Source organism: Chlamydotis macqueenii, chromosome 2 (genome assembly GCF_036417535.1).
Source record: "Chlamydotis macqueenii isolate bChlMac1 chromosome 2, bChlMac1.mat, whole genome shotgun sequence".
NCBI classification, from domain to species: domain Eukaryota; kingdom Metazoa; phylum Chordata; class Aves; order Otidiformes; family Otididae; genus Chlamydotis; species Chlamydotis macqueenii.
In genome coordinates, this window is record NC_141557.1 from 6,365,501 (window position 1) to 6,393,115 (window position 27,615).

General features: G+C 44.1%; 1 protein-coding gene across 3 annotated transcripts; it reads right to left on the reverse strand.

The window, feature by feature from the left end:
- Positions 1–1,962: 1,962 nt before the first annotated feature.
- WDR86 (WD repeat domain 86) lies at positions 1,963–24,964 on the reverse strand. Of its 3 annotated transcripts, XM_086741791.1 has the most exons (8): positions 24,863–24,938; positions 24,692–24,727; positions 24,416–24,604; positions 21,568–21,709; positions 19,592–20,024; positions 10,037–10,172; positions 5,038–5,141; positions 1,963–3,192 (listed from the first exon to the last, which is right to left on the reverse strand). In XM_086741791.1, exons 3-8 carry the CDS (start codon positions 24,576–24,578, stop codon positions 2,974–2,976), a joined length of 1,197 nt encoding a protein of 398 aa, XP_086597917.1. In that variant the 5' UTR covers positions 24,579–24,604; positions 24,692–24,727; positions 24,863–24,938; the 3' UTR covers positions 1,963–2,973. The 3 variants fall into 3 exon arrangements, 2 of the variants coding, with proteins under 2 accessions (XP_086597917.1, XP_086597916.1); XM_086741790.1 differs by having other exon boundaries at positions 24,416–24,727; positions 24,863–24,964; XR_015257789.1 differs by having other exon boundaries at positions 3,059–3,192; positions 4,098–5,141; positions 24,416–24,727; positions 24,863–24,964.
- Between the last annotated feature and the right edge of the window lie 2,651 nt (positions 24,965–27,615).

A 27,615-nucleotide genomic window follows, 5' to 3' on the forward strand; every position in this document is an offset into this window, starting at 1 on the left:
AAGCAGAGCTTTTGTCTCCAAAATGACTGCTCGGTTCCAGTGGATAGATTTAGGCTGCAGTAGTAGATTTTTTTTTTTTTTCTGTGGCTACCTTATCCAAGGACAGCAAAAAGCAGAGAGTGATTACACTGTTAAGGAATTACTTGTATTTCATACTTCTGCATTAAGACGAGTGCTATAAAAATGGAGTAGTTTTGTATCTCCTCCCAGAAGGTTAAAGCATTTCTAAAGCCAGTAATATGAGTTCCTAAGGGAACAAAAACAGCCCCAACAACCATTATATCCTGTTTCTCTACAGGAGAGCACTGAGGAACCACTGGACAAAATGCAGAGCAAAACTAGAACAGACAAAAGAATTGAAAATGAGACAAACCTACAAACGGCTGGATGTAGTTTTAATAAGAAGCAGGCATAAAAGCACAGCTTTATTCCTTCCTTCAGCCAGAGGAGTTCCCAAACCTCCTGGCAGTCTGGCATTACCTTATGCAAGCCTATAGGTAGTGTGTTGGGCTGTACAGGCAGCATTTCTCCTCTTTGAAGTGGCTTGCATAGCAAACTGGCAGTGACAACTTCAGAAGTGAACGTTTGTCCTTGGGGAAATTTAAAATTAGCATCATAACACACAGTGCTTGTCAGAAAAGCCATTCCTCAATGATGTAATTCTGCCAGCGCTGCCCCCAAGTAACTGTGCGTGCAGTTTTCAGTAATCAGCAGGGCAGAAGCCATTAGCTAAAAGTTTTTGAGTTAATTTTGACCATGTATCTGACACTGTGATAGGTTTAGCAACAGGGACAAGTGGTAATGACTCATTAATTCCGCTCTTTACAAGATCCATGTCTATTAAATCCATTTGCTAATTCCCTGTGCAGCTGCTGTACAGCCAGCTAAACTCTGGTGTCTACTGTGTGCAAAGTTTTAAACAAAAAGTATAGCCCAGACCATCTGTGCAACTCCATCCATCGCTGCTACAGGCCTCCTACTTAGCATTGACCTCACAAAGGAAATACAAATAAAACCAGCCGTGTACCAAGCCATCACCCAGCAACCAGGAGCCACCATCTCATACACATTTCCCACAGGGCCGGTACTGAGCTACAAGGATGGGCTCAGGAGGTTTCCAGTGGAATTAAGTCTACGCTATGCAGATGACCTCCCAAATTAGTCTCTCTTGGTAGACATTTAACCTAATTAAAATGCTATTTCCTACTAGATGTGGAAACACACCAGGTAAGAGAGGCAAGCAGGGTAGGTAGCAGCAATGACAGACCAGACTCAGTGCCATCACATTACGGTTCCAGAGTAGGGGGCCTTCAGTGCCACCGTGGCAAGTGCTGAGCAGGTGCCCATGGTGCCTCATCATCTGTGCTCTCCCTTTGGTGTGTGGCTGGTCACTCCTGCACTCTGGGGCCCCAGCAGTAAGGGAAAGGCAAGAAATGTTTCAAAAAGTATATGTGTGGGTTTTTTTTTTTTTCCATATTCCATCCATTCTTAACTGCTGTGCATCTGTTGCCAGCCAAATCCCCTCTAAATGAGAACAAAATAAAAACTAGATGGTTAGGTGTCTGTAGATGCCACATGTTTATTAGTCCATTCTAAAAAAAAAAAAAAAAAAAACATTACAGCATTTTTATCTTGCTGTAGTACAGAATAAATAAAGCCATAAAAAATAAAAACATGTGGTTAGATATTTTTGTACTGATTCTACAAAGAGTTATATCTGCAAATAGAAAAATAGAAGAACCCTTGTTGATTCATGGCTCAGTGGTTATCAGAGAGGGATGAACCTGGAAAAAGACTGGGAGAACTTCTCTTGAGTTTGACTGCTTATCCGATGCTACTAACAACCTCGCGCACCAAGGCCAGGCATAACCTCATAAAGAGGAAAGATAACAAATCTAGAGCAACCACTAAGCCTGCCTGTTTCACTCTCCTCTCCGCTGAAAAAAAAAAAAAAACAAACAAACAAAAAAAACCCCACAATTAAACATTCCCAGTGGATGTAAGGAAAACCTGTCCTACCAGGACCATCAAGCAGTGGGCCAGGCTGCCCAGAGAGCTGGTGCAGTGGCTATGGCAGAGCTGGTGCTTGGTGAACAGCTTCCAGCTCCGGCCGTGCCGAGAAAAGGCCCTTCAGGGGAGAGAAGCCCATCAGCTTTCCATCTGGGAAACCGTGCCTAGGAGTAAGCAAACGGTGGGAAGCTCACGCCCCTGCCAGCACAGAGAAGACACCTGTGAGGCCAGTGATGCCTCCTTTGCTGAAGTGTGAGGTTGTAAAAGGTAAAAAAAAGAACCCACTAAGTTCTGGGGAGGACAACTGCTGTGCCTTGGCGAACAGCTGACCTTGGTACAAAAAGTCTGAGGTTTAGCTTGTTCTCTAGTTTATGTTTTGTTAAAAAAAAAAACCAAACTAATTTCTGTCCTACTACTCCCAACTTCCCAGAGAGGTGACCAGTCTGCTATACACTCCTTCTGCTGAGCCATACCACCCTGCATTAGTTGGTCTAATCAGCGAAAAACTGACCCGAAGGTCAGCTGTGAAAATTGAATTTGTAGTCGTACTGCAGGGCACCTTTCATTTCTACGTTCAGGTGAGCAGAGGGCATGTGAGCGGGCAGCAGGAACAGGAGAAACCATTTCTCATTACATACTAGACAGGCGGAAGCGTGCAACACCTCTGTGCCAGAGGGAATTGGAAACAAGCAGTCGTACATAAAGTTCTCAATTACACACACAGACAGAGGTACATCACCCTGCAGTCCCTCCTGACCCCCGTACTGCTCCGCTGAGAGTCCTCTGCAGCGACAAGATCTGACTTGAGCCCACCTGACAGTCACAGAGAATCCTGGCTCCTGAAAAAGAGGTTCAAGCAAAGCCGTTTCCCATCTCTTTCCAAGCTCTGGTTTATATGGACACAGTGGTGCAGAAAACAGAACGTTCAGCTTTGGTCACTGACGGAAAGTCTGTCCTCGACAGTCACATGAGTTCAACGGCCTCGTGTTCCCCATTTTCTTGCTGTACCATACAGCCCACTTTGTTGTTGAAGAGACGAGACAGACTTCCCTTCTGAGAGCTCCTGCCCTGGGCAGACCTCTCCTTCTTCAAACGCCGCTTGTTTCTCTTGCATATTCCCCGGATATCCCAGATCCTTAGTGTGCCGTCATGGGAAGCTGTGTAGAGCAACTCGTTGTGGATCTGGAACGACAGGGTTTAATACCAAACCACACAGCTCAGAACCGGCACAATCAAACCGTCAAAAATCAGAGCAAACACAGCTTGATCCTAACACTTAAGGCCCGATAGCTCCCTGCAAGAGCCGGTATAAATTATCACAAAAGCTGCTGAAGTGGGATGAGACATTACCAAGTCAGGACTCATTTCTCAGCCACTTCACAGAGCCATAAAACATAAACAGCAAGAGATATTTATAACCTAAACCCACTAGAAAAGCAATGGGGAACTAAACTCAATGTCAGAGTAGGCTGTAGCTGGGAATTTCTGTGCTGGTTTCAGACTGATGGTTTTGAAGCTGAAACTTAAGGAGGTACCAAAATCAGCACCAGTGGGCAGCGGGGGCGTTCAAGAATGCTTACTTTTTCATTTCCCTGTGCTGTTGGTAATATTTCTAGTTGTCCTCACCCCGCCCTAAAAGCAAGCCATTGGTCTTGATCATCTTCCCTTTCCTGCAGCTCACGGTATCCAGAGGTGGGTCGCAATAGCGAGCGTCCCACCGGGAGCCTGGCTTACATCAGCACGAAGCACCACACAGCCACAGCCCCCTCAGCCCTCATCCATCTCTCATTAACAGTTAAGATCACATTAAGGTCACCACTTCTCAGTTCTCTCTCTTCCAAGGATTTTTTGCCCTGTACACTTGGAAATGAAATTGGAGAAAAAAAAAAATAATAGTAATACAAAGCTAAGCTTTGGTCTTGTCAATACTTAAGAGTTGCACAGAGTGATTATACCAATTATCACCCAAATACATCCAGGTGACCGTCTGATACACAACCAGTTGGTCAGTATCCAAGAGTCTGCAGTTTAAGACCAATTAGCCACTTGCTAATTCAGAAAAATATAGAAAAGACAACCATATTTACAATCTGTATGCTTGGGATCAACTCCAAAAGGAATTCTCTCTCTCTTCTCTCTTTTTTTTTTTCCAACTGTCAGCCTGCCAGAAATACTTGCAGCGTCTCGCGTTCTTTATCAAAATCCCCGTCCTGCATGCAGCATTCACTGAGATCTCACTGTAGGCAAACACGGATTCTTAAATGCACAAAGCATCCAGTGATTCAAACCTTCCCCCCAAGATGGATGCTGGTCTTTGCATTGCCACCACGGATTACTAACTCCTCCCCTTTTAACTTTTAAACACCAGTATCTCTGGATAATACACAAGCAACTTTTCAGGGACTTTTAGAAAATTTTTAAGCCAGTGGCAGAGACTCTTCTGTTTGCCTGGTAGGATGTGGGTCCGACATTAATACAGAGCTCGTCATCTTTATACCTTCAGAAAAAATAGATCCCGATGGCAATATTTTATATAAAAGTTTATATACAGGGTAGCACATAGCAGTCACCAATTGCTCTTCACTAAGCTCAGAAAGGACGGTAAGCTGTTACCAGACTGTTGAGGGATGCCATGCCGGTGGGGTTACGGGGACAATGCTATCTATCTATTATCCTGCTTGGATAAGGCAGAAACTTCTTTTCTGCCTAGAGCACTGCAAACATCATCAGCGTCTTGTAATGGAAGGGGTCTCATGAGGCCAGAGTCCATTCCCCACACAGACCAGTTACCTCTATCTCATTTCTTATGGTTGCTTGTCTAACCTGACCTGAAAAACCTCCAGTCACAGACACAGGACTTTCTCTGGGGTCTTGTTCTGTGGTTCCACTCATCCTTATTATTATCAAGGTTTTCTAAAATTGCATAAGGAATATTCAAGTCTGAACAACCAGCCACACCAATTCCCACAAAACAAATAAGGGAGCAATCAGAAGTGAGAAACCCCACCAAAGAAACCCCTTCCTGACCTGGATGCAGTTGATGATGAACTTGTGCCCTCGGAAGATCTTCTGCAAGACACCGCTCTTGGAATTAAAAGCTCTTGCACAGGCATCACCACTTCCTGTGAACACTGCAACGCAAGCACACAACATAGCGTAGGGCCAGAGGTGAGCAGCCACGTAAGGTCAGTTCATGCGAGTACAAAAATCTACCTAAAGCTAGGTCACAAAAGGAGCAGGACGTATCATTTTTAGGCTTGATTCTCATCTCAGTTATAGCAAGTTCAGACTTTTAGTTTTGCTGACCCCAGCACGCTTTGTTTTCATTCGTATTTTTCAAAACACCGAACTGCTTGAAGCCTGAAGTTCCTCCATACATCAGCACTTCACTCCACATACACTTCAAATACCTATTTCTGCTCTGCTCTTCCACATGTATTTCCCTGCCCAATCATGCCTCAATAACTCTAAGCAGGCAATTTATCTCAAGTCTGGTTTTAAGGATTTTCCCCTAAGCCTTCCATTTGCATTACCATAGTTATTCCCAGGTTTCCATTCAGCACTACAGTATCTTCATCACTTCTGCTGCAGCACCACGCAGCAGAAGCGTCTGTACAGGAAAGCTGCAAACTCTCATACTAATTATTTAAATTTGCCCTTAGCTTCACTAAAGCATACCCTGTTTTTTCCCCAATCTTCAACAAAAGCTTACTATCAGTAGGGCAGTCTGTTGAAATACCACAGTTAAATCTTCAGTCCTCAGAGGTGAGTAGCATGTGTAGGCAGCTTCACAAAGAAGCTTTATAAATTCTTTCAGTGTGGTAGATTTCTTCAGCTAAATCCCGTAGCTTAGGATCTTTGGAAGCAGCAGAGCCTTTTAAGTGATTCAAGGCACAGGCTATAATCTCTGTTTCAGTACGGCACTGAACTATTTGAAGGTTTTGGCTGCAACTCTTGTATTCTATGTGCTATACTGTACATGTGCTACAAGAGTGGGGAGAGATGTTTGGGGTTTTGTTGTTGGAATTTTTGGGGTTTGTGGCTTTCTTTTTTTTTAATAAATGAAGCATGACTAGAGATTTTGGCTGTTCATCAGGTTTCCTTAGGATATCTTAACATGTTTGAAGAACACTTTCTCAACAGTTCAGGATCTTCACATCAGATCCCCAGAACTGCTGCATCCAGAAACTGTAAGGCAGTGTGAAATATTTAGGTTTTATATTTAGCAGTATGCCCCAAAAGGAGCACATTCGCGTGCTTTAAGGGTGACAAACTGTCTTTGTAAACAATTACTTTCCTTCACTTAACCCAAACTCCTCAAGTTTGTCTGGAGAGAAATATTTCAGAACTACAGAAAGCAATATATTCACTGCTCCCTGTATTTCAGGTCTGTGCAAAAGCCACTACCATGGGAAGATATTTACAAAACTGAAGTGCCTGAGGACAATGGATACCTTATCTTTTGGGAGAAGTCAGGTACTGGATTCCTGAAGAGAGGTGAAGAAATTATCACAGCAGGAAATACAGGAGTACAACAAGAGATGAGAACAGGCTACCTACTGCCATCAGCTTTTCAATTTCAAATTAGACAGCAGGGTACACCTTCAAGGAACATCTGGGTGTGGAAAATCAAGGTCACTTTATATGGCCTGCTATAAATTCAATTACTAACACAAGCCTGAAAAAGCATTGCATCTCATTCTGCAAATGAGTAACAACAGTGTAAAGCAGGGAACAAGGCACAGATTTTTTTTTTCCCAGTGAATGGAAATCACTTAATACTGTTACAGACATACAGAGAGTAAGACCCAATTAAGAGCTGTTTTCACTAAGCAGTTGTCAGTTTATTTTAGCTATCGCTATCAGGATTTTGTTTTTGACAGACATCCTTTATGTCTTTTGAACTGTCACTCTGGATTTAGGAAGTCTCTTTGCACCTCTGAGTTTCAAAGGAGAGCTGTTGATCTAACCCAGATTTAGCATTTAAATCACACTTGTATATACCACCCGTGAAACAAATAAACAAGAAAAAAAAATAAAATCAACAATTCATTTTAATTTTTTTACTTAAATTTCATAGACCTGTGGGAGGGAGAATAGGTTTTATATGTTCCTTTGGAGTTTTTACCAGATAAAAAAATATAAACCATATTAAATTTTAAATTACTTTGCACATACTGTAAGAGAGAAATAACCAACATAATATCATTAAGTAAATTAGATTGACAACCAGCTTTAATATTCCCCATGCTACTAATTACACAAGCAGACAGAGGAAAGCCACTAAAAATATATTCTGATGATTTAAAGCTTAGTTCTCAGATCTGTCTGGACTCCCTGTACTCTATAAAGCCATTCTGGAAACACACATACATTTTTCTTCACATTCTTCTATATTTTCTTATTTAGATTGTAAACTCTCTGGGGCAACGAGCCTTTGGGTACTGATCGGATAGCAAGCAACAGAATTAAGATCTTGTAACAGAAAATTATCACTTCCCAGCTGAGATTATTTCCATGTTCCTGCACTGGTGCAGGTGCAACATAAACCATAACAAACATAATTGATATTGAAGTATTTTCTCCACATTTTTGAAAGAGAAAGAAAGGACACACAGTGCTGACCTCCCAGGTGAACAGCTAGAATTTTAAGCTACACTAACTCCAACATTTGGTATCCAGTGAATATGTCTTTGCAATTCTAATGGAAACAAAACTATTGGATACTGTGTAAAGAAGTGATCAATGTATTACAATAACGCAAGCAATTGCAGTATGTAAATTGATTTTAAAGGGGAAAATTTCCTCTTTCAAGAATTAAAATGCATCTAAATTCTATTCAAACAAGTCCCCAATATTTTTCCATGACATTTTTTCTACCCTTCAGGTGGAACAATTAAATTCTCTGTTTGACACTTCTAGTATTTTTGCATTTGATTTAAAATCAGATCTTAAATAACTGTGTGAACACCTCCATCACACTATCAGGGATGTTCTTCACAGGTCTCACTAAACACAGCAATATTGCCTGCATTTTAAGAAAAAAAAAGAGTGTTATGAAAAAATAATGTTTGTGTATGGCAGAGACAGGGTAGTAGGACGAGGAGGGAGAGAGAAAAAGCTGCAGAGGTGATGGGGGTGGCATCAGATAATGAAACTTTTGTTTAAGCCTAAATTTTCTTTACGATGGTTTTAAAGAGTCTGGCCAAGTCAACTCTCTACTGATTGCATGAAAAGTAGGATCAACACTGAAAAAAGGCAGCTCTGGAGGTCTCATTAATGAAGAAGACAGTGTCTCCATCTCCCACCCAGGCATGAAGATTCCTCATTGGATGTGGCCAACATCAGCTTAGCACAGTTACCTCGCCTTTGGCTAGTCTTGATTAATTCAACGTTTTCTTTTGTGTCTTAAAGACACAAAAGGGGGAAAACACACACACACAAAAATCAGTATTTGGCTTGCCAGTGTTCATCCTGGATTAAAATTTCTGGTTCATTTCCCCTGCCCTACCTGCCTACATCTTTGAGCAGTAATAACTTCAGAGTGCAGTGTAAGCTCAGATGCTTTCCCCTTCCATTTCAGCCTTCTAGCCAACTGCAGACGCTGAAATCAGCAGAAATTATAACCTGCAAGTAGGGAAGAGTGGGGTAATTCTGCAATGTAGGTGAGGAGAGCTGAAATTAACTATAAATTATGATTAACTATTTTAATGTAGAAAAGTAATGCTGTGGGTCTAATGCTGAAAGGAAAACCAAAAAAAAGGCTTCCTGATTAAGTCAAAATCTATCTGTGGGCTTGGTTACACATTAAGTTTCCAAACATAATTAAGAAATCAATACAGTTACGGGCTTATAAATGTGGTCAGTCAGCTATGTCAAGCATTGTGATAGATAACTGCCATTAAACTGTGATCTGCCTGCGTAGGTACAACTCTCTTCTAACGTGCACCATCTTGTGTTTGTCAGCCATTTATCACCATCGTACTCATGGTCTGCCAAAATAGATGTCAGGGCCCAAATAGCAATCATTCATTTGGTGTTACACATTGGTTTCACAGCTGAAATAGAGAAATCGAAATCAGAAAAGCTCTGTGAATTTCTAGATGAGCTTAAGACAGGAATGGCCATCCTGGTTACCCTGAAGGAGGGAAGTACTTGTTTGGGAAGCAAATGAAGGCGTATCAGGTCTAACGTCAGCATGAAAGTAAGACCAGGATGACACACAGAGAGGTTCAGGCTGATAAAAGCAGAGATGCAGTCTTGTAATGCAAACCCAGAAATGACGTGTGGAAGGAAAGGCAGCAAAGAGAGAGATTTAAAGAGGGAGGTTTCATGGTCAGTCTATACTGTTACATCAACAGAGAGTTACGTAAAGACACCAGGAGTACTGAAAGAAGGGGAACTGAGTCCCAAGCATTAGTAAGGCAAGCAATACTTGGCTACTGCAGAAAGGTGGGCTGGGGAACAAATATATGAAAGAGGACAGATGAAGGGAAAAGAACTGGTGGAAAATTACTGTAGGAGACGGTCAGAGTCTGAACAGGAAGCCTAACTGTTAGAAAGAAGCAGCGAGCATCTGAGATGTGATTCTGGCTTAGGACAGTCCGTTACACAGTTCCTACACGGCAGGAGAGGCAGGCACAGGGCTGCACGCTCAGCAGCAGCACTCGCTGTCCCCGAGTACGCGGCAGAAGCAGACTGACAGACATCAGACTAGTGAGGTTAAACCACAGCTATATAAACAACCCACAGCTCAGGATTTAAGCCACTTCCCTTGGTAACAGAAATAAAGCAACTGCCTCTTCATTTGCCAGAAGAGGGAGGTGGAAAATGGAGGGAAGATCTAAGCTTCCCACACGGAGTAGTGCAGTGACATTTGATACTGGGCATAAACATGCTGGAGTTGAAAAAAAGTGACAATTTTGCAAGCCTTCAAAATTACAGCATTCTCCATTAACAATCTTTGATCAAAGACAAGCATCGAAAAAGAGACAAGGGATTGCTGAACATAGGAAAGGCAACTTACAGATCCCAGCGTGGTATTTCAAAGTGCTAACGCTGTGTTTGTGAGCCTTGTACGTTTGGATTCGCTCCCCAGTGTCTACTAACCAGCACTTCACTGTCCTGTCCGCGCTTCCCGAATACAAGTGCCGATTCACTAGCTGAAGGGAAGAGAAAAAAACATGAGCAATAGTCTCTCAGGCACGTTCCTGAGAGAACCGCACTGAAGTGACTCACACAAAGTCACGGTTTCCAACTCAAGTGTGTAACAAAGAGCAACAGCTACACCTTGGAACAGAGGGATGGTGAACAAAACCAACATTCCATTCTTCACGGCCGCATCTTGCATTGACTTCTGGGCCTTAAAAACAGCTCGCACATTTCAGAAGATGAAAAACTTATCCCATGTGCTGGTACAAGCAGGCAGGATTTCAGTGAGCTTAGCAATGCTAACCCTTCTTGCATTGTTAGTTACATTAAAAAACGCTGAAAAAAACGCTTCAGTGTAGTTTCTGCAAAGCACATTTGACAAGAACCCTTATCAGATTGTAAGTTTTAATTACAACAAAAGTTTCAGACCAATTTTGAGTAACAAAAAATGTAAATTAAAAATAAAGTCCTACACCATATAAACCAGGGCTTAACACGATTACACTGCACAGCATCAATATTTGCAAACACTAACTCTTCTTTGAAACTGTTTTGTATCTGCGTTTCCACAAGCCTTGATTCGTGTTATCGAATGATTAAGTAATTAACTATCCTTACACAGGTTTCTAAACATCTTCCATCAGATTGTCTTCTGTTGTGTGTTTAAAACAACTCTGCCTATAAATCCCAAAGAAGAACGGTGCCTCATCACACCAGTCATCCTGCACACGGTGTGAGCTCACGAGCGGTTGAGGTTGGGTTTTATTCCACGCAGACATGACAGAGAATGACAAAAGGAAGGACTGCAGTTGGAAAACCGAGACAGAGAGAAAAGAACTGACCTGTACAAGACCATAAAACTAGCCAGGATACAGCAATAAACTGTCCAAAGCCTGGCAGCTCAGCAGGGAAACTCTCCACAGTGCAAAAAAACCCGTTGCATTCTATCTTCACATACCAAAAACAAACTAAAGGTTTAAACGGCCGTCATTACGTACAGCTCTGCACGCTCCTTCAGCAGAGGCATCTTCAGCATCTGAAGGCAGCGCAATGAAGTCAGCCAGCCATCGCACACTCTCAGAGCAATCCACGAGCAGTAGCCTGAGGTAAGTTTCGTGGACTTCCAGCAATCTCTGTATCGAAATGATGGAGACCCAGGAGGGAGAACTCTGATTCCCCCCAAAGAAACAGAATTTGTGTAAGGACTAATAACACCAAGTGACCAGAAGAGCACTAACCCCTTACACTTCTCATGTCTCCAGGAAATCAACTGCAGCACAAATGGCAAATCAACCTGATGCCGGTCTTGCTCTCAGGTCACTTTCAAGGGTCTGGTTCTTCCACCACCTTAGATTATTATAAATCAGCCTCTGCTCTTTGCACACTCTGCATCTGTAAGGTTGGAACGTTTGTCATGCTCTCCCATCCCCAAAAGTCATCGTAAGTGAGTTTTGCACAAAAGAACTTGCAACAATGTTAAAAGAACATGAAACAAAAGGTATTTTAAGATACAAAGCACTACAGTGATGGGATTATGCTAACCCATGTAAAAAATACGTGCAGGCAGACCAAGATGATCAGTGCAGGCCACACTTCCCACCAGCAGAACTTGGCCCAGGGGACGGTTTTCATAGCTAAACGTCAGGAGCTTGTTAAACATATACCACAGTTAAAAGCCAGCGGTACTTTGAAATGTCACATCCTATTACTTTTAAGCTGTTTTAGCAATGGCATTAAAACTACATCTCAGTGAGGAAAGAGAAGGAATGACCAGCAGCACTAACAGAAACCGAGAGCTATGCATTTAGCCTGAGGAAGGTAACCTGACTTTTAATTTCCAGGCTCAACTTGAACGGACACGAAGAGCGTTGTCACTTTGCTCCTGCTAAATGGAAGAGCTTGCTTTGAGTTGAGATCCTGCTGCATTGTTTTTGGCCAAGTCATTGCATTTCTTTTTCAGACATCCTGCTAGCAGCATCAGCCCACCCCCTGAGTAAACACTGAGTTATAACCTCCTGCAGGTAAATGCCACTCTGCTTTAATGGTACGTTATGTTATGCTGCTCCATTTCTACAGCTAGGTGGGTGTATAAATGCTGAAGCGAAACAGAAAAGCTGCAACTTGCCTAGATTTGCTAATTTGCTAGATATAAAAATGTGTTAAATGACGTGGGCTTACTCAGGTAATTTATAGCACCAGGATCATAAGAGCCATAAAAGCTTCCAATGCCCAGTCCGAGATCTGGCGAGATGGCTGGCACACAACCACCTCCATTGAATTCAAAGCTTCTGTGCTACCCAGGCTGCTGCACGATGGATATATGTTTACGCACCTTCCTCCCCCTCACCAGTTTAAGTAGGTGAGCACAGTAGCAAAGGATTCTCAGCCACGCATGGAAACAGAAATACTAACATGGGACACCACAGACTAAGCCTGCAGCACAGCCAACAGCAGAACTCAGTACAGGCTCCGACCATCAGCCAGCCTCTCATTTCCACAGTATTTTTAAAACACAGAGCATGACATAGCTATTAGTGGAGAGAGCCATCAAGAGCTATCAGCTCAGGCTGAAGCTGCAAATCAGATCCACCTTCAGTGATAAGATGCAGCCATCATCTCACGTAAACTGAAGCAGATACCTACAGCCGAGTGTCCTCACAGTCACTGCCGTCTAGGGAATGATTCACCTCATGCCAAAGCAGAGGTCTGAAACGGGTCATGCCTTAAAACTCGCTATTTCTCCCCCCGGACAAGGACAGCCTTCTCAGTTGTAGCCATCTGTGTCAATTTAGGTGAGACGACGACTTCTTCACTTGGCTAAAGATAGGTCTAGTTTACAACTCCAGCCTAAGCCACACCACGTCAGATCTCTGTATTTAATCAATAATAATCATCACACACTGTTCCCCTTGCCAAAGCACCTTACAAGCAGGCCCCCCACCCTGTGTAATACAAAATCAATACCTTCCCTACTTTATAGATGGGGAACCACGGCATAATGCAACTGAAGTCCATCCAAGAAAGGACTTAAATTTAAGCATCCTAACTTACAACTGACTAAATCCCAGAGTGCAGCCCTGATTTAGGAGGCTGATCCAGTCTGCAGTCTTCCCTTTCCACAACACACAGGAAGCATTACACGCTTCAGGGCAGTTGTGAAAGCAACAGTATCCCTGAAAGTGGTCAAGAGAGTACATGAAAACGGATGGAATGCTGTCTGACAAGTGCAAGACAGAGGCACCAATCCAATCTGACCCATGTCAAATGGGTATTTTTACTTCAGAGCCTGCATCCAAAAGGTGTGGCTATCCCCCCAGCGCAGACACAGCAGCCCTGGCTCTAACTCACCAAGACTGGACACACCATGCAAACGCCCTCATGCAGACTGGGCACATGCCACCTTTACTGTGGAAGCAGCGGACGGCCTATGGTCAGCCAGCAGCACAAGTGCTTGGCTCCTGTAATCCTTCTTAAGTCATAATTATATTGAAAACTGTCTAAACAGCCCAAGAAAGAGGGACTGTAACACAGCTCCCCTGCCGACTTCCAGCCAGGTGCCCAAAGCACTGATTTCCAGTCAGATCACCTTCTGCTGGGTCCCCCTCTAGAGCTCTTGCCAACCTTCTTACACCAGCTTGGCTTCTCCTATCCAGCGGTTACGGGACTCTCCAAATGGGTTCCAACCATTTAACCCAGTTCCACCAGTTCTGTTAGACTACTGGGCAAAACAGTATGTTCCCCTCCTTCTTGTAATATTCCTGAATGAAGGTGTCCACAGTCACTGTTCCTTGGGTTCAACATCCCTGCTGACATGTCAGGCTCAGCAGATCAGTCCCCGTTCAGGAGCTGGACAAAGTATACTGACTTCTTCACCAAAACACGAGATCACACTGTAGCTTTGGTGGGAGCTAAGCCTCCTCGCTGCCAAGGCTGGCACCCATTTTTGTGCACGGGCAATCCAGGTGCAGTCATTTTCAGCAAATACTCATGTGCTAGGTCCCCAGGTCTGTAAGTACTGGCCTTTTCTAGCCTACAGTCTTCAAACCCATACCCAATTCCCTAGGTCCCAGTCCTATTCTTACCAAATAATTTATTTTTCTTATGACTTAGAAGGAAAAATGTAAAATTTCACTCAATATTTTCCAGATATACCCAAGCCTGTCAACTCTTGATTTAAAAACCATCAGTAGAAACAGTTTCATATTCTAATCTTCAAGTGCCTGGAGAAGCTCTGATATTTTCAGAGCTGTATTTGCCTTGGCTGGCTTTTGAGCACTTTGTTCACTTTGGCCAACTGCCCAACAAAGCTCCTGACAAGGAAAAGCATGGCAAGGCAAGGACACCTGTAGCAGAGCAGACAACACAGAGCAGATTTGCAGCTCAGAGACCAACGAGCTGAGTGGACACCTCAAACCCAAGTAGCTTCAAAAGAATTAAAATCTTGATGGCAGTCAGATGCCCAGTTCTAAAGCCTCAGCCATACACCAAAAACACCACTGCATTGATATCTGTAGTTCTGGACTGTTGATTTTTCTCATTACTCTGAGGGACTTTGCTTTGAACGAGATGAAACACTGACACACATGAATGGAGCAAATTTGCCTTAATCCTCAGGCCAAAGTATTGTAGATGTTCTATTCCATGAAAAAGTTCAGTCAGACTTGCTTGTGAGTAGCAAAGTAACAGCAGTAGCAAAATACAGGTTGTAAACGCTGAAGTACTTACAGGTTTCACTATTTTAAAATGTCAGTTTTATGTAACCCTGCCCTCAGTTGCAGCCCCTAGACACATCACAGTTTGAATAAATAAGATAAATTTTTAAAACCCACAAATGATCACATCTAGGGTTGGTCTCTCCAGATAATCACAACCCTATTGCTCCACTAGCTTGACAGAACTGAAGATATGCAGCAGCTTAAGACAATTTCCACCTGTAAAAATGCCAAAAAAATCTGCAAAAGAGCTGTTCAGCAGGTATTTCAACCTTACAGGAATGGACTTCGCCCTCCCAACTAACCTTTGCTGTAAGACACAATTTAACCCTCATCCAAGGAGAGGCAAATCAGCTTTCCAAAAAGATTTGGAGACATCCTCTTTCCGAAGGTCATTGCACCCAGACTCCCTCCCGGGAACTTCATGATGAGTTCACATCAGTAAGCACATTTCCCATTGCCAGCTTTCTCTTCACACGAGGGTCAGCATTCCTCCCATCTGCCAGCTGGGTCTTCTGCTCACAGCCACTTCTAAGTTAAAAATCACCAACTTGGACCAATCTCAAGCTACAACTATGTAAGACCTCAGCTGAGTTAGACTTTCAGGATCCCATTCAAACCACATTCATTTTAACAAGCTAACGAACTCCCTGTGGGCAAGAAATTGTTGTGTTTTTTTTTTCCTGAGAATCCATCTAGAACAAGCTCTCTGGTCTGGCTGTTAGAGAACGGTTTTCAACTTCTTTACTGCAGTGCAACGTAATGGTCCTAGAAACACGTTTCTTTTCTACAGGTGTTGCACACAATCATATTCCTCTCATGCACACCTTCACCCTCTGATGAATTCTGCAACAAATAAACAAATTATAAGAAATACGTGCACTTAATTTAATTGGTGCAACAAGAAGAAAATTCTGTCTCTGTGATCACAATAGTTAAGCATCTAAATGGAGTTCAGGCAATGGCTTTGTTCAAAGCATTCTTTTCTTCTAGTCAGATTTAAAAGTCAACTAAAGGGAATTGTCCAAACAAAGGATCTTTTGCAGGAATACTAGAAGCCAGTCCTTGCCCACTCATGTTCGTTTAAAAATCCTTTTGCAAGAAAGAAGTTTTCTTGCAAGAATGTTTGCTATAGGATCCAAGCTAAATTCCAAGCGGGATCATTTCTCTCTGCCAGCTTTTGGCAGCACAGTTTTGATAAATAAGCAAAAGCAGAACAATCAGCAAAGGACAAAGCAATCCTTGCAAAGAGTTTGCAAAGCTACTTTGGAGACATTTAGAAAAACATGCACAAGTAAATATTGAAGTCAGGGTCATTCAGCCTATTGCAGGCAGCCACATTAATGACAACGTACGTTTGATTATTAATTGTAAATACTGGTCTTTAGCCAGGCCTGACATTTTTAAGTGGAAGAACTACCATGAGCTGTGTGATTACACTCAGCCCACCCTTGCTTTTTCCCATCGCTTCCCAGAAAATCTCATCCCTGGCTCCTATATGAAGAGGGAGCCACTCAAAACAGCTGCTGTCCCTTGCCTGCCAAGCTATCAACACACTGCAGGAGAAACAGAGAAGAGTTCTGGCGGCTCCACTGCTAGCTACCTTGCCCGACTATGAAAGCGAAGCAGACACGGCCGACACAGCACCTAGCACGCACACAATTCCCGCTGCAGATAGAAAGTCTCCTGGGAAAACTTCTGTCAGTCTAATTTTGATAGTGGAAGGAAGAGAAGAGTGGCATTAGAGTAAGCTGGCAGCTGCAGCAGAACTCCTCTGACAGCAGACCACAGGCAGGCAGTCCAGCTGGTAAATCACCTTCAAGACCGACCCCAGAACAGCAGGGCAAGCCCTGGGGAATATCTAAGCAGCTGACTCTCTTCGCTTTGCTGTCCAGGACCACCAAGGATGGGGCAAAAAGGGAAAGCCAAAAGCTAACCAAAGCTTTCTGGATCAGATCATGCTAGATCAGAGTAGCTTTCAGGCTCCTCTGACTTGCGCTAGATGGTAACGGCACCTAAAGGTTCTTAGGGCAACTGAGGAACGTTCAAAACCTGAACATGCTTGTGGCATCATCCCTCCGCTTTTCATACGCCAGCGTTGCAGGAAACAAGGTGGAAAACATGGGTGTGCTTTACGGGTATCTAGCCAGAAAGGCTCCTTCAGGAAGCTCCAGGAATTTCCATTCACTGCTACAGCAACACTATTGGTATTTACTGGAAAGTAACGGGAGACGACTGGAACAGTCCAGACCTAATTTGCAGCAGTTTAGAACATCCTGGGGCACTCCCGTTAATACAGTACTTTTTGAAGTCAGGGAAAATATGGTCTCAATATCCAAATTTTTCCTGATCTGCATCCAGGACGAGAGATCACACTGAGCATTTCTCAAACTTTTTGAAAGGTCACTCTCCCTTAGGGATCTTTATTTGAATAAATACAAGGAAAATAAGTGTTTATTTCTTTCCCCTTTATTCTCACACAAGCATTATACCACCTAGAGAACAGGTAACTATCTTTAATTGCTGGTACCAACTCAGCTCCTCCAGGACAGGGGAATGACAATTTGGTGTAATTAGCAGCTCACTGCTGCCCTGAAGAAAATGAACTATTGCAAAAAAAATAAAACTGTCCACTGGCTACTGCGAGCAACTCACAACTACCTCCAAGTTCCTCCCGACCCACGGTTTGAAAAATACTATCCCAACTCACTGACACAGATTACAATACTGTCACTAAGAAGCCCTAGGCAAAAAAGGCTCCGAGAGCTTTTTGAGAAGAAAATAAATTAAAAAAAAAAAAACTAAACACCTCTATTCAGGAAGTTTCCCTTCTGTTGCAACATCTTTGTATGGATTCTGGTGATTGACCCCTTTGTAAAAGAATGAAAATACCATGTGGGCTGTGCTGAGAGGCAGCCAAGTAGAACAGAAGGACTAGTGTTGAACCCAGTAAGGAAGAGGGAAGAATTAGGAAAGATCGACAGCCTAAAGCTATTCAACAGCAGTACAGTGACTGCTTAGGCTGGGTTAAGTTTAGTGCCCTAGAAACTAAATGCTCTCCGTGGGGGCAGTAGGTACCTCAGCTGGACTCTTCCAGCCTCAAACATCAACTGGTGCTGAGAAGTGAGGGGCTACCAGTTACTCACAGCTAGAAGAAGATCTGGCCAGGACTGTTGCCAACAAAGTCTTGGCAGCAGTAGTCTTGTGTACTTTGAATTGTTCAGGTTTTCCAAATAGATGTATTGGTTTTGCTTTTCTTTTCCCCTACGAGAAGTTCTGTTTGTTTAAAACTGTTGTTTAACTCTGTGCTCGCAAGCGGAGACGCATTGCTCATTCTTGAGCATTCAAAGAGCATAATTGAATTTCCCAGGCTTCTGGGAGAAGGTCAAGCCAGTTTTGTGTAACAATTTTAGCAAGAACCCAATTAAATTAAAGCAAGCTCTGTTGTTGCCAATCTGTGCCTTGGAGAAGGGTTACAATTAAACAGCAAAACATAGCCTGACGCTAAGAACAGCAACAGATTTACTTGAGCATCCTCAACATGCATTACCACAATATCATAAAAACAAGCTTTAACACTGAGAATTTACCCGAGCAAGACAAACATTACTCGAGGGCAACGTGATTTTGGGTTGTTTTTCTTCCTTTCTAAAACTGAAGGAAAATAGAATTCCTTCAAGTACTACCAGGTATTTAGCCTGCTAGTGTCAGCTGTGACTACTTTCTTTAGAAACCAAGTCAATATTTATGAAACATCTATTAAAAATACATACTGCAGCCACAGTACAGGAAAAGCACAAACACAAACAAGGAGAGTAGTGAGAAAAACTATTGTCATTAACTTTAGTCAGACACATACAACTTTATAACATTTGAGGATTGCTGATCTGCACCTAAGTTACAGACCATCATATACCTTCTTTAAATATACCATCAGCATTTCTGGTGGATAATGGAGTGCAGAGGACAAGTGCTTGTGTGATAAATTCCCTTTTCTGTCTGCCTAACCTCCTTTTCTCCTCCGCAACGTTAACAAACTTGGCAGCATTCACCAGAAAAATACTGCAAACAGAAAAACAGGGTATAGTTTTTCAGGTCACATTAATTTTTTTCCCCTTCTCTCCCTCACCATACCCTGATTTCTCTCCCCCACGCTCTACTTCTCTTTTCCATTGCCCTTGCCCATTCTCTCGCCTTGGCCATCTCTTTCCTCCTTTCTTTTCTTGAATTACATCTGTGTGGTTTCTAAAGCAGAATCTCTTTCAGCGCCATGCTTTCCTATTATCTTTTGACCACAATTTGGGGTTGGATTTGGGGATTTTTTTTTAAAGTTATCTGACCCTGCATCTGTTTACTTGCTCAGGTTATTTTTCTACAAAGTCTGGTGATCCTGCATATGCAATCCTACTCGGAAGAACAGTCCTTCCAGCCACTCTACTCATGAATTTCAAGACCTAGGAGGATTTACATAGATACTGAGCTAGAAGTTGGACCAGGATAGCCATTAGAAGTGAAGAGGATACCAGAAAGTGTTTTAGGGAAAGAGGAGTTCTCTCAGGACCACAGAGCACTATTATTTTGTTATTACATGAACATTTAAGCTTACTATTTATAACCTGTCTCGGAAAAGCTTCTTCATGAAAAGACAACAGAGACCCACATGAGTTAGGATATGGAGACCCTCTTCAAACGGCTCTTGAAGAAGCCTCTGTTCTTACCTCTAGGCAAATTACTGATCCTTGATGCTCTTTGAACACTTTCAACTGCTCACCAGTGACAATATTCCACGTTCGAATGGTGTAATCCGTGCTGCCAGAAAACAGCTCCCTGTTTGGTGCGTCAAGTATAAGGCATAAGACAGCCCCAGTGTGTCCCAGCAGAGTCTGGTAACAGCGCCCACTGGACACCCACCAGACCTTAACAGTGCAGTCTGTGCTACCTGTCACCAGGAGGTCTCTGCTCACTTTCTCCTCCTCCTCCTCTTCCTCCTCCTCCTCTTCAAGAACATCCCTGGAGGAATAGTGAGCTAGAGTCAGGACACAGTTTCGATGGCCCCGGAATTCCTGGATTTGTTTCTCCTTGTCCACACTCCAACAGCGGGCCGTCCTGTCATAGGAGCCACTAAAGAGATAGTCTTTGGCAACCAGGATCCTGCAAAAAATGAAGCCTGCGTGTATGAACAGTATCATTCTTTTTACACAACTATTTTTTGTCATAATTTCAATGCTAAGCACACTGAAGTTGGAAACAACAGCATTAACACAACATACATAACCCCAGCTCAGCATTCCTATTTAATACACATTGTTTATTAACTTCTTTGGTTTAAAAAAAAAAAAACAAAAAAAAAACCCACCTCCTTGTTTCTACTTTCGAAATGGAGACCACTTATTCAGGTACATCAATGCAGACATTTTAGCACCATAGCACTGTAACTCTGGACATCTGTGTTTTTCTAAAATATTTTCCAGCAGCACTATTACGTACTTTTCATAAGTTACATATGCGAACTAAAAGTTTGTTGTGGTTTTGTTTTTTGTTGTTTTGTTTCTTTTTTAAAAAAGAACTTATTCTTGATAATTATTTATTAGTATTTCTTTACAAATAATTATTTATAAACTGACCTATGAAAATTGCTTGGAATTAAAATAACAAAAACAGTACAATCCAGGAACCTGAACTGTAACTGATGGTGTGCAAAGAAAATAATCTTTCCATCACCAAATAGAGAGAGTGAAGGAAAAAAAAAAAATACACCTAATTTTCACTTAGCCCAGGATCTCAAAAAAGGTAGAGCAAGGGCACTCCACTTATTACATAACTGAAGAATGAATCAGAGATTATAGCTCAAGAATTCAACCTACTGGGCCTCTAGAATAATGAGCAGTAGCTACACAAGCATATAATAGAAAAATCTATACGGTTCATATTTCCAAACCAGAGATAAGGAACATTATGATCTGTCATCTTTGTCAGCTGAGTTTGGTCCTCTGAAACCTTTCAAACTGGCAACAAAGTCATACAAACAGGGAACACATTTCTCATTTGCTGATTCAAGCAAAAATCAGGCCAGTGCCAAAATACAGACAGAGCCAGCCTGCCTAACTATTTACAGAATCTAGCTACACATCATATGTGTTTTCAGTTTAGTAAGGAACAAAAAAAAACGACCCACCAAAAAAGAAATGTAAAAATAAAATACCAATCTTTGACTGCTCTATTTGTCATTAATTAAATCCAGTCCAACTATTAAGAGGCACTTTAAATTGACAGGCCAATCAGTCACACACAATCAGTTTAATATTAAACTTCATTTGCACAAACAGGAACAGTAATTCCAGAAAAAGCCCTGACTTTATCCCTCTTACTGACACAAAGGCTTGACGTGATGTTTTTAAATCTATTTATCAGAAGCATCTGTTATCAATTGAATAATTTCTTCTGGAATTCCATTCCTAGCCCTGGATTCAATTCCCCTGCTGTATGCCTTTCATTCCTCTCCTATCTGCTGTCTATGGATGTGTCAGCACTGTTGCTAGGAAAACTAATCATTACAGCACAGAACACGTGTAGCATGAACTCCAAGGTTTACACAACCCATTTTATTAATGTAGTAATGGAGAATTGCAGTTAAGTGCCAATATATGTGACAACAGATTACAGGAACACAAGGGAAGAACTCCACGGAACCAACCTGTTAACAATCGACGTGTGTCCTCGGTAAATGGCCAGGCACTGACCCGTCACCACATCCCACTTGCGAATGGTATGGTCTGCACTGCACGTAAAGGCAGCCTCATTTTCTAAGTGGCAAAAGGTGATGTAACTTTCATGTCCTAGGAATAACAAAGCAAATAAATTCAATCACTGTGCACGCAAGCAGGACAGACTAGTTGAGCACTTCACCTTACCTAAAAGAAAAATACATCAAACAAACAGACTGAAACTCTAGTTTTAAATGCACCACCGTGTTCTTCACATTTAAGGGTATGTATAAAACACAACATTTTTAATTAAGAGCAGAAAACTCTGCTTCATTGATATAAGGATTAAGTGAAAGATTAAAACTGTAGTTCTACCAATCAGGCAGATTGAACAGTACATGACCTAAATTAATATCAGTATAACAAAACTCAGACTACTGAAATTTTAAACCAGTAAAAAATATGTTTATTTTTTAAATAAAGAAATGTTTTTGCTTCCTTATTCCAAAGACAAGAAAAAAAGGCTGCATTCCAACCCATTTCAGTTGTCAGGACACAAAGAGCCCTAAATTGAATCATGAAACTATGAAAAAAGAAAGAGACATGAGACTTACCAGCAAGTTTAATTTCACTGTCCAAGCAGAATGAAACACAAACAAAAAAATATCTGGTAAAAAGTCAGCCAATGCTTTCCCCATTATGACTAATAACATGAACAAAGCCCACAACCTTCAAAATATAAGTATACCTTTAAAAAAAATGACACAGAAAGAAAGAATAAGAGCACACTTACGTATACAGTATTCAGAGTACGGTGGGATTCTACAGTTACAATAAAAACAGACACAACCGCTACTCTAAAAATTTCATGTTGAAAACCAGGGTAACACTAGCAAAGAGGAATCAATATTACAACCTCAAGCTTTTGTTGTTGCTTAACAAATTGTGTAATTTTTCTATTGCATCACTAAATGCACCGCATTTAAAAATCACCTTAGGATTCAAGTTCCAGCTCTGTCCAAGATCTCTCACGTGAAGTTGTTGTCATCTATCTAAACGCTGGGATAGTATTGTCTTGAACTCTTTTGTTTTAATTATTTAGACTGTAAGCTTTCAAGATTAGAACTGTTTCCTCTTAGGTAACTACCACAAAAGAATCCCAGACTTTAGTTGAAGTTGGTGAGCCCTACTGTGATTTAAACAACACTATTCTTTGAGAAGGAAAAACAGTAAGGACAAATGTGATTAAAGAGAGACAGATGGACAAAGACATTAGAAAACCAGAATCATGCTGTAGAATAAAGAGATAGTAAAAAAAAACTGAAAGAAAGCAGACTGCCCAGTAAAACACATCGTTTCACTGACACCAAAAAACAGATTTTATTACAACTCCTGTAGTTCAAAAGTGAACCAGAATCCACGTTACAAACACGTCTTGTTTCTTCTTAAACAAATTCACCAGATGTCAAAAATTAAACAGATCTCCAGGGCTGTAAGCAAAACTATACCCATCCTCACATTTTGTGAAAACTTTTTGGAAAGTAGCTTAAATAGAACAGGTTTCAACCACCAGCATTTTTCTCACAGCATCATCCAATCCTGCTCTGAGAAGACCAAAAAGGCATCTTGGCTACTGCACCAAAGTCTGTCATTCAGATTTTAACCATCAATACTCAAGCCACACAAAGGATGCCAAAACCCCCCGTTGCAGACAAGATCTGGTGCTGGTCTGGTCAAAAGCAGCCACCACAGAAGTCTGCTGGTTCTGCTGTCTGTGGTGGAAGCTTGAAACTGTGTTACAGGTACAGGTTTATCAGTAATTAGAGCTTGTACGATACAAATTTACACATCAGCTGTTGCATGCATAAATACAAACCATCTAGCCAGCCTTCTTCTTAGAGTTTATCCCAAACACTAGCAGTACATAGGCCACATTCTGAATGTTATCCACTACATTTCTCCTTCTAGTTAAAAGTTAATTAGTGGTTTAAAGGGATTTCTAAGTCTAAAGCAAATGCAGTGAGTTTTCCAGGAGTTAAAACCATGGCAAGATGTGGGGGAAAAAAAAAGACAATATTCCATAGTTAAAAAAACAACCAAGCAAGCAAGCAACCAACAACAAAAATCACAGCAATGTGATTTCTTCTGTGGGAAAAAAAAAAAAAGGATCAGACATTCCAAATTTAAGAACATTTTTTTTCTGTATTAAGAGAAAAGAACACAAATGAGAGAGAATACAAACATTTCTAGTCCTACATGACTGTACTTTCTACAGAGTTTTTATTTTCTTTTTAATTACCGAGATGCTAGTCTAAGGATAATAAACTTCGTTTAAAATGCAAAATCAATTTAAAATTAAAAAGCCCAGCAATTAACATTTCTGTGTGTCAAATATGGGGGGAAAAAAAATAGCCTATTTTGTAAGGTTTCTTTCCAGGCTTCTGGGTCAAGAGGGTTTAAACAAAGGTTGTCTGGAAAATGAGATTATTAAAAGGGAAACAAAAAAAAGAAAGAAGACAGAGACAGACAGACAATAACAAAAAGTCAATATTTCATCAGGGTGTAAAACAGAGGGCTTCCAGAAAGAGACCTAAGTTAAACGACTGCTATGTTCCACACTCTGAAATAAAAGGACCCATGCATTCAGTAGCTCTGGTAACTTGCTTCGGGTTGAAACAGCTTCTGCTTAACATTACTGTAACCAATACCCAAAAAAACACAAAACAAGCACGATTTTGGCTGCGCGGCAGGCTGCAGGGACTGCGAGAGACCAGAACACGCTGTGTGGCCCGTGCCAGGCTTTAGATTCAAAAACTAGGCAAAAAGAAGCGATCGTACCTTGGAAGTGGCCATGGCACTGGCTGTCAGCCGTGCTCCAGAGCCGCGCAGTGCCATCCTCGCTACCCGTGAGCAGGCGCTGCCCGTCGGGGCTCAGGCTCAGCCAGTTGATGCCTCCTTGGTGATCCGTGCAGACCTTCACCGCTGAGCCGCTGTTCCCCATCCTGCCGGTCCCAGCGAAGGCAGAGGCTGCGGGTCAGATCATAGGCGTTGCGTGACTCCCAGACCGTGCTCCGGGCCTCCGGCCGTCTCCCACCGACCAACTTCAGCCATTACCTCAACTCCGAAAAATCAGCAGGGCAGTCCAGACTCCTGCACAGGGACACAAAGGAGGAAGAGGAAGGCACGTTAAACCATTTCACCTCCCCCGTGGATACATCACTTTCCCAGTCAGGGTGTGCTGAAGCCACCGGGTGCCCCTTTCCCCGCAGGAACCGAAGCCCTTACCGTGGAAGGCGGCCCTTCAATCCCACGCCCACCGGTGCGCCTTCCCCGTGGGGACAGAGGTGGGTCCAGCCCCCGGGAGAGGACCCAGCCGGGAGGGCGGCGGTACCGTACCTGCTGCCCTGCTCTCAGCTTGCCGGCACGCCGCCGCTGCTGCTTCTTCCAGCGACTTCAAGGGCTCACTTAGGGCAGGCTGAAGAGGCGACGCCTCCCAGCGAGGGAAACCCGGCCTCGGGCGGTCCTCCCACGCCCCACGGGGCCGCCTGCCCCCTCCTCCGGATCACCTCAGCGGCCCCCAGCCCTGCCCGCCCCCGGCTGCCACCATCCCTCCCACACGGCCCCCTCCAGCATCTCCGCCCTCGGCATTTACTCACGCCTGCGGACACGGACACGGGTGGAGGTGCCGGGCTTCGTCTCGGGCGGGGCGATCTCGCACTCACCCTCCGGGGAGGGGGAACCTCCTCCCGCTGCGGGGCGGGGGGGGCTGGAGGCAGCGCCGGGCCCAGCGCGGGATCCCCCCCGCCGCCGCCTCCGCCCTGCGGGGAGGCGGGAAGGGCTCCCCTCCGCCGCCGTGCCCCTCTCAGGCCACCTCGGGGCGGTTCCCTACCCCCAGCGCCGGCCCTCTCTCCATCGCCTCCCCCTCCATCTTAGAGCCGCTTATAAGCGCGGCAGCCCCCTCACCTCCCTCCCCGGGGCGGGAAGCCGCCGCCTCCCCCCTCCACCACGCCCGCGCCGCTTCCTCGGTGGTATCGCTCCCCGTGCTGGGCAGCTCTGCCCGTCCGGAGCGGCCTCCCCCCGTAACAACCCCCTTTTTCGGGGAAAAAGTGGCATCCCCCACCCCCCTACACCGCCCGCCTCCCCAGGGCTCAAGCCGCCCCTTACCTCATTTCAGTCACCGGGCGCGGGGGGGGATCCTTTCCCGGCTGGGGACCCTTTGATAATCGCACTACAACCAAAACAACCGAACAACGCTCCCGCAGCCCCGGCGGAGTCCCCAGGCTCGTCCTCGGGGGGAGGCAGCGCTTCCTGCGGCACGTTTCGCCCCCTCAGGCTGCCGGGCGGCCCCGCGGCGCGGCTGCGCCGGCCCCGCCGCCTCCGGGCAGCCGCCGCGGGCACCGGCCCCGCCGCGCCGGGCAGCCGCCTTTTTCCTCCCCGGCTTCTCAGGCCGGTGCCTCCCCGGGGGGGACACGGAGGCTGCCGAGCTGGGGGCTGGCTTTGAGGGAAGCCATCGCCTTTTGTTCCTCCTCTCGCCCCCTTCCCCGAGCCAGCTCCCGCCAAACTTCTCCACAGGAGCCCCTCCATTCTCACGGGAGCCCCAACCCCCCTGTCTCGCTCTGAGCCCTCCCAAAGCTTTTTGGGCTGTTTCTTGTTAACGCAGCTCCTTGTCCCCTCCACTCCTGAGACCCCAGGGGCTGGGCTGGCAGCAGGGTCCCCTGGCTTCACGCTGCCCCAAACCGCCTGACCCAGGGCTCCGACATGGTGGGGTTGATGGGGTGGAGTTGCTCGGAAGCGGGGCTCCACTGGCTCAGGAGTTGGGTGAAACATGGGCTGAGAGGGTCCTGTCCCACCTACCGGGCAGAGAAAGGCGATGTGGGGAGACTGGGAGCCCACTGCAAGACAGCGGCAGGGTCTGACGTGGTTTCCCCCGCTAAGAAATAGGCAACTGCTGCTAATTTGCAGCTAAAAACTTCCTGACCAGTGGTAGGATAAATCACAAACCCCACTTCTCCCGGCTCCTGCCCCGTTTGATCAGAAAAGCACCTTTTTGTGTCAATCACCAGCCTTGAAATGGGCCTGTCAGCTCCATTTCATGCTATTGTGTTCAGCAGAGGGGTTCAGCAGGCACCCGTGGACATTTAACAAGGCATCAGCCCTGCTCCTGCATTATGTATTTCGGTGCGTGGGCTGTACGGAAACGCGTGCGTTAAATGGATGCTTCATGGGATATGTTATTTTGCACAGCGCGTTCTGGCAGAGGCAAAAACAGGCCTAATATGTCACACCCAGCGCAAACACGAGGTGATCCCGATTCAGCTGCCGGTTGAAGGGGAAACTTGCGAGATGGAGCTGTGGGGCTGCAAATTCGGGTTTTGCGAGGGTCAGGTCGAGCCCCGTGGCGTATCGTCACCAGCCAGCTCTTTTCTGACAACAGGCATTTTCACACAACCCCTGCACATTCAAGAGTTGACCAAGAAGTTTTGGTGTGAGACGCGAGCACTGGATTTCTTCCCTCTGAAAATCACATTATCCGTGGAAAGATGTTTTTTTGGACATGGAGGCCTGGGAATCGGCTGCTCTCTGGGAGTGTCCCTCACCATCTGCTCGTACATCTGTCAGATCCACTCACAAACCCCTGCCCCGAGTCCTTGTTCGGGAAACTGTAGGATAGATTAGCACTCCTTTTTGTTTTCCTGCGCTGCTGTAATGTGAACGCAAGGGAAAATTCAGACGGAAGGGCTGTTTTGTTAGGTTTGAGGCAAGTATGCGCATTTTAAACACACGCAATTTAAATCTCCGGGGGAGGCTGAGCTGGAGGGGAAGCCCTTGGCCACAGCTCAGCCGTGCATCAGCTGTGGGAGCCCGTGGGAGCAGAGGATGTGCTGTTCCTTCCCTCCTTTTTAAAAGCCTTTTCAAGATTTTTTATGATTATTTCAAATTAATATTTCCCTCCTGTGGTGACTGATGAAAGCATCTCAGCTTTTGAATATTTTCATGAATATTTATTAATTTTCTTTATTTTTTAATACTTGTTTTCT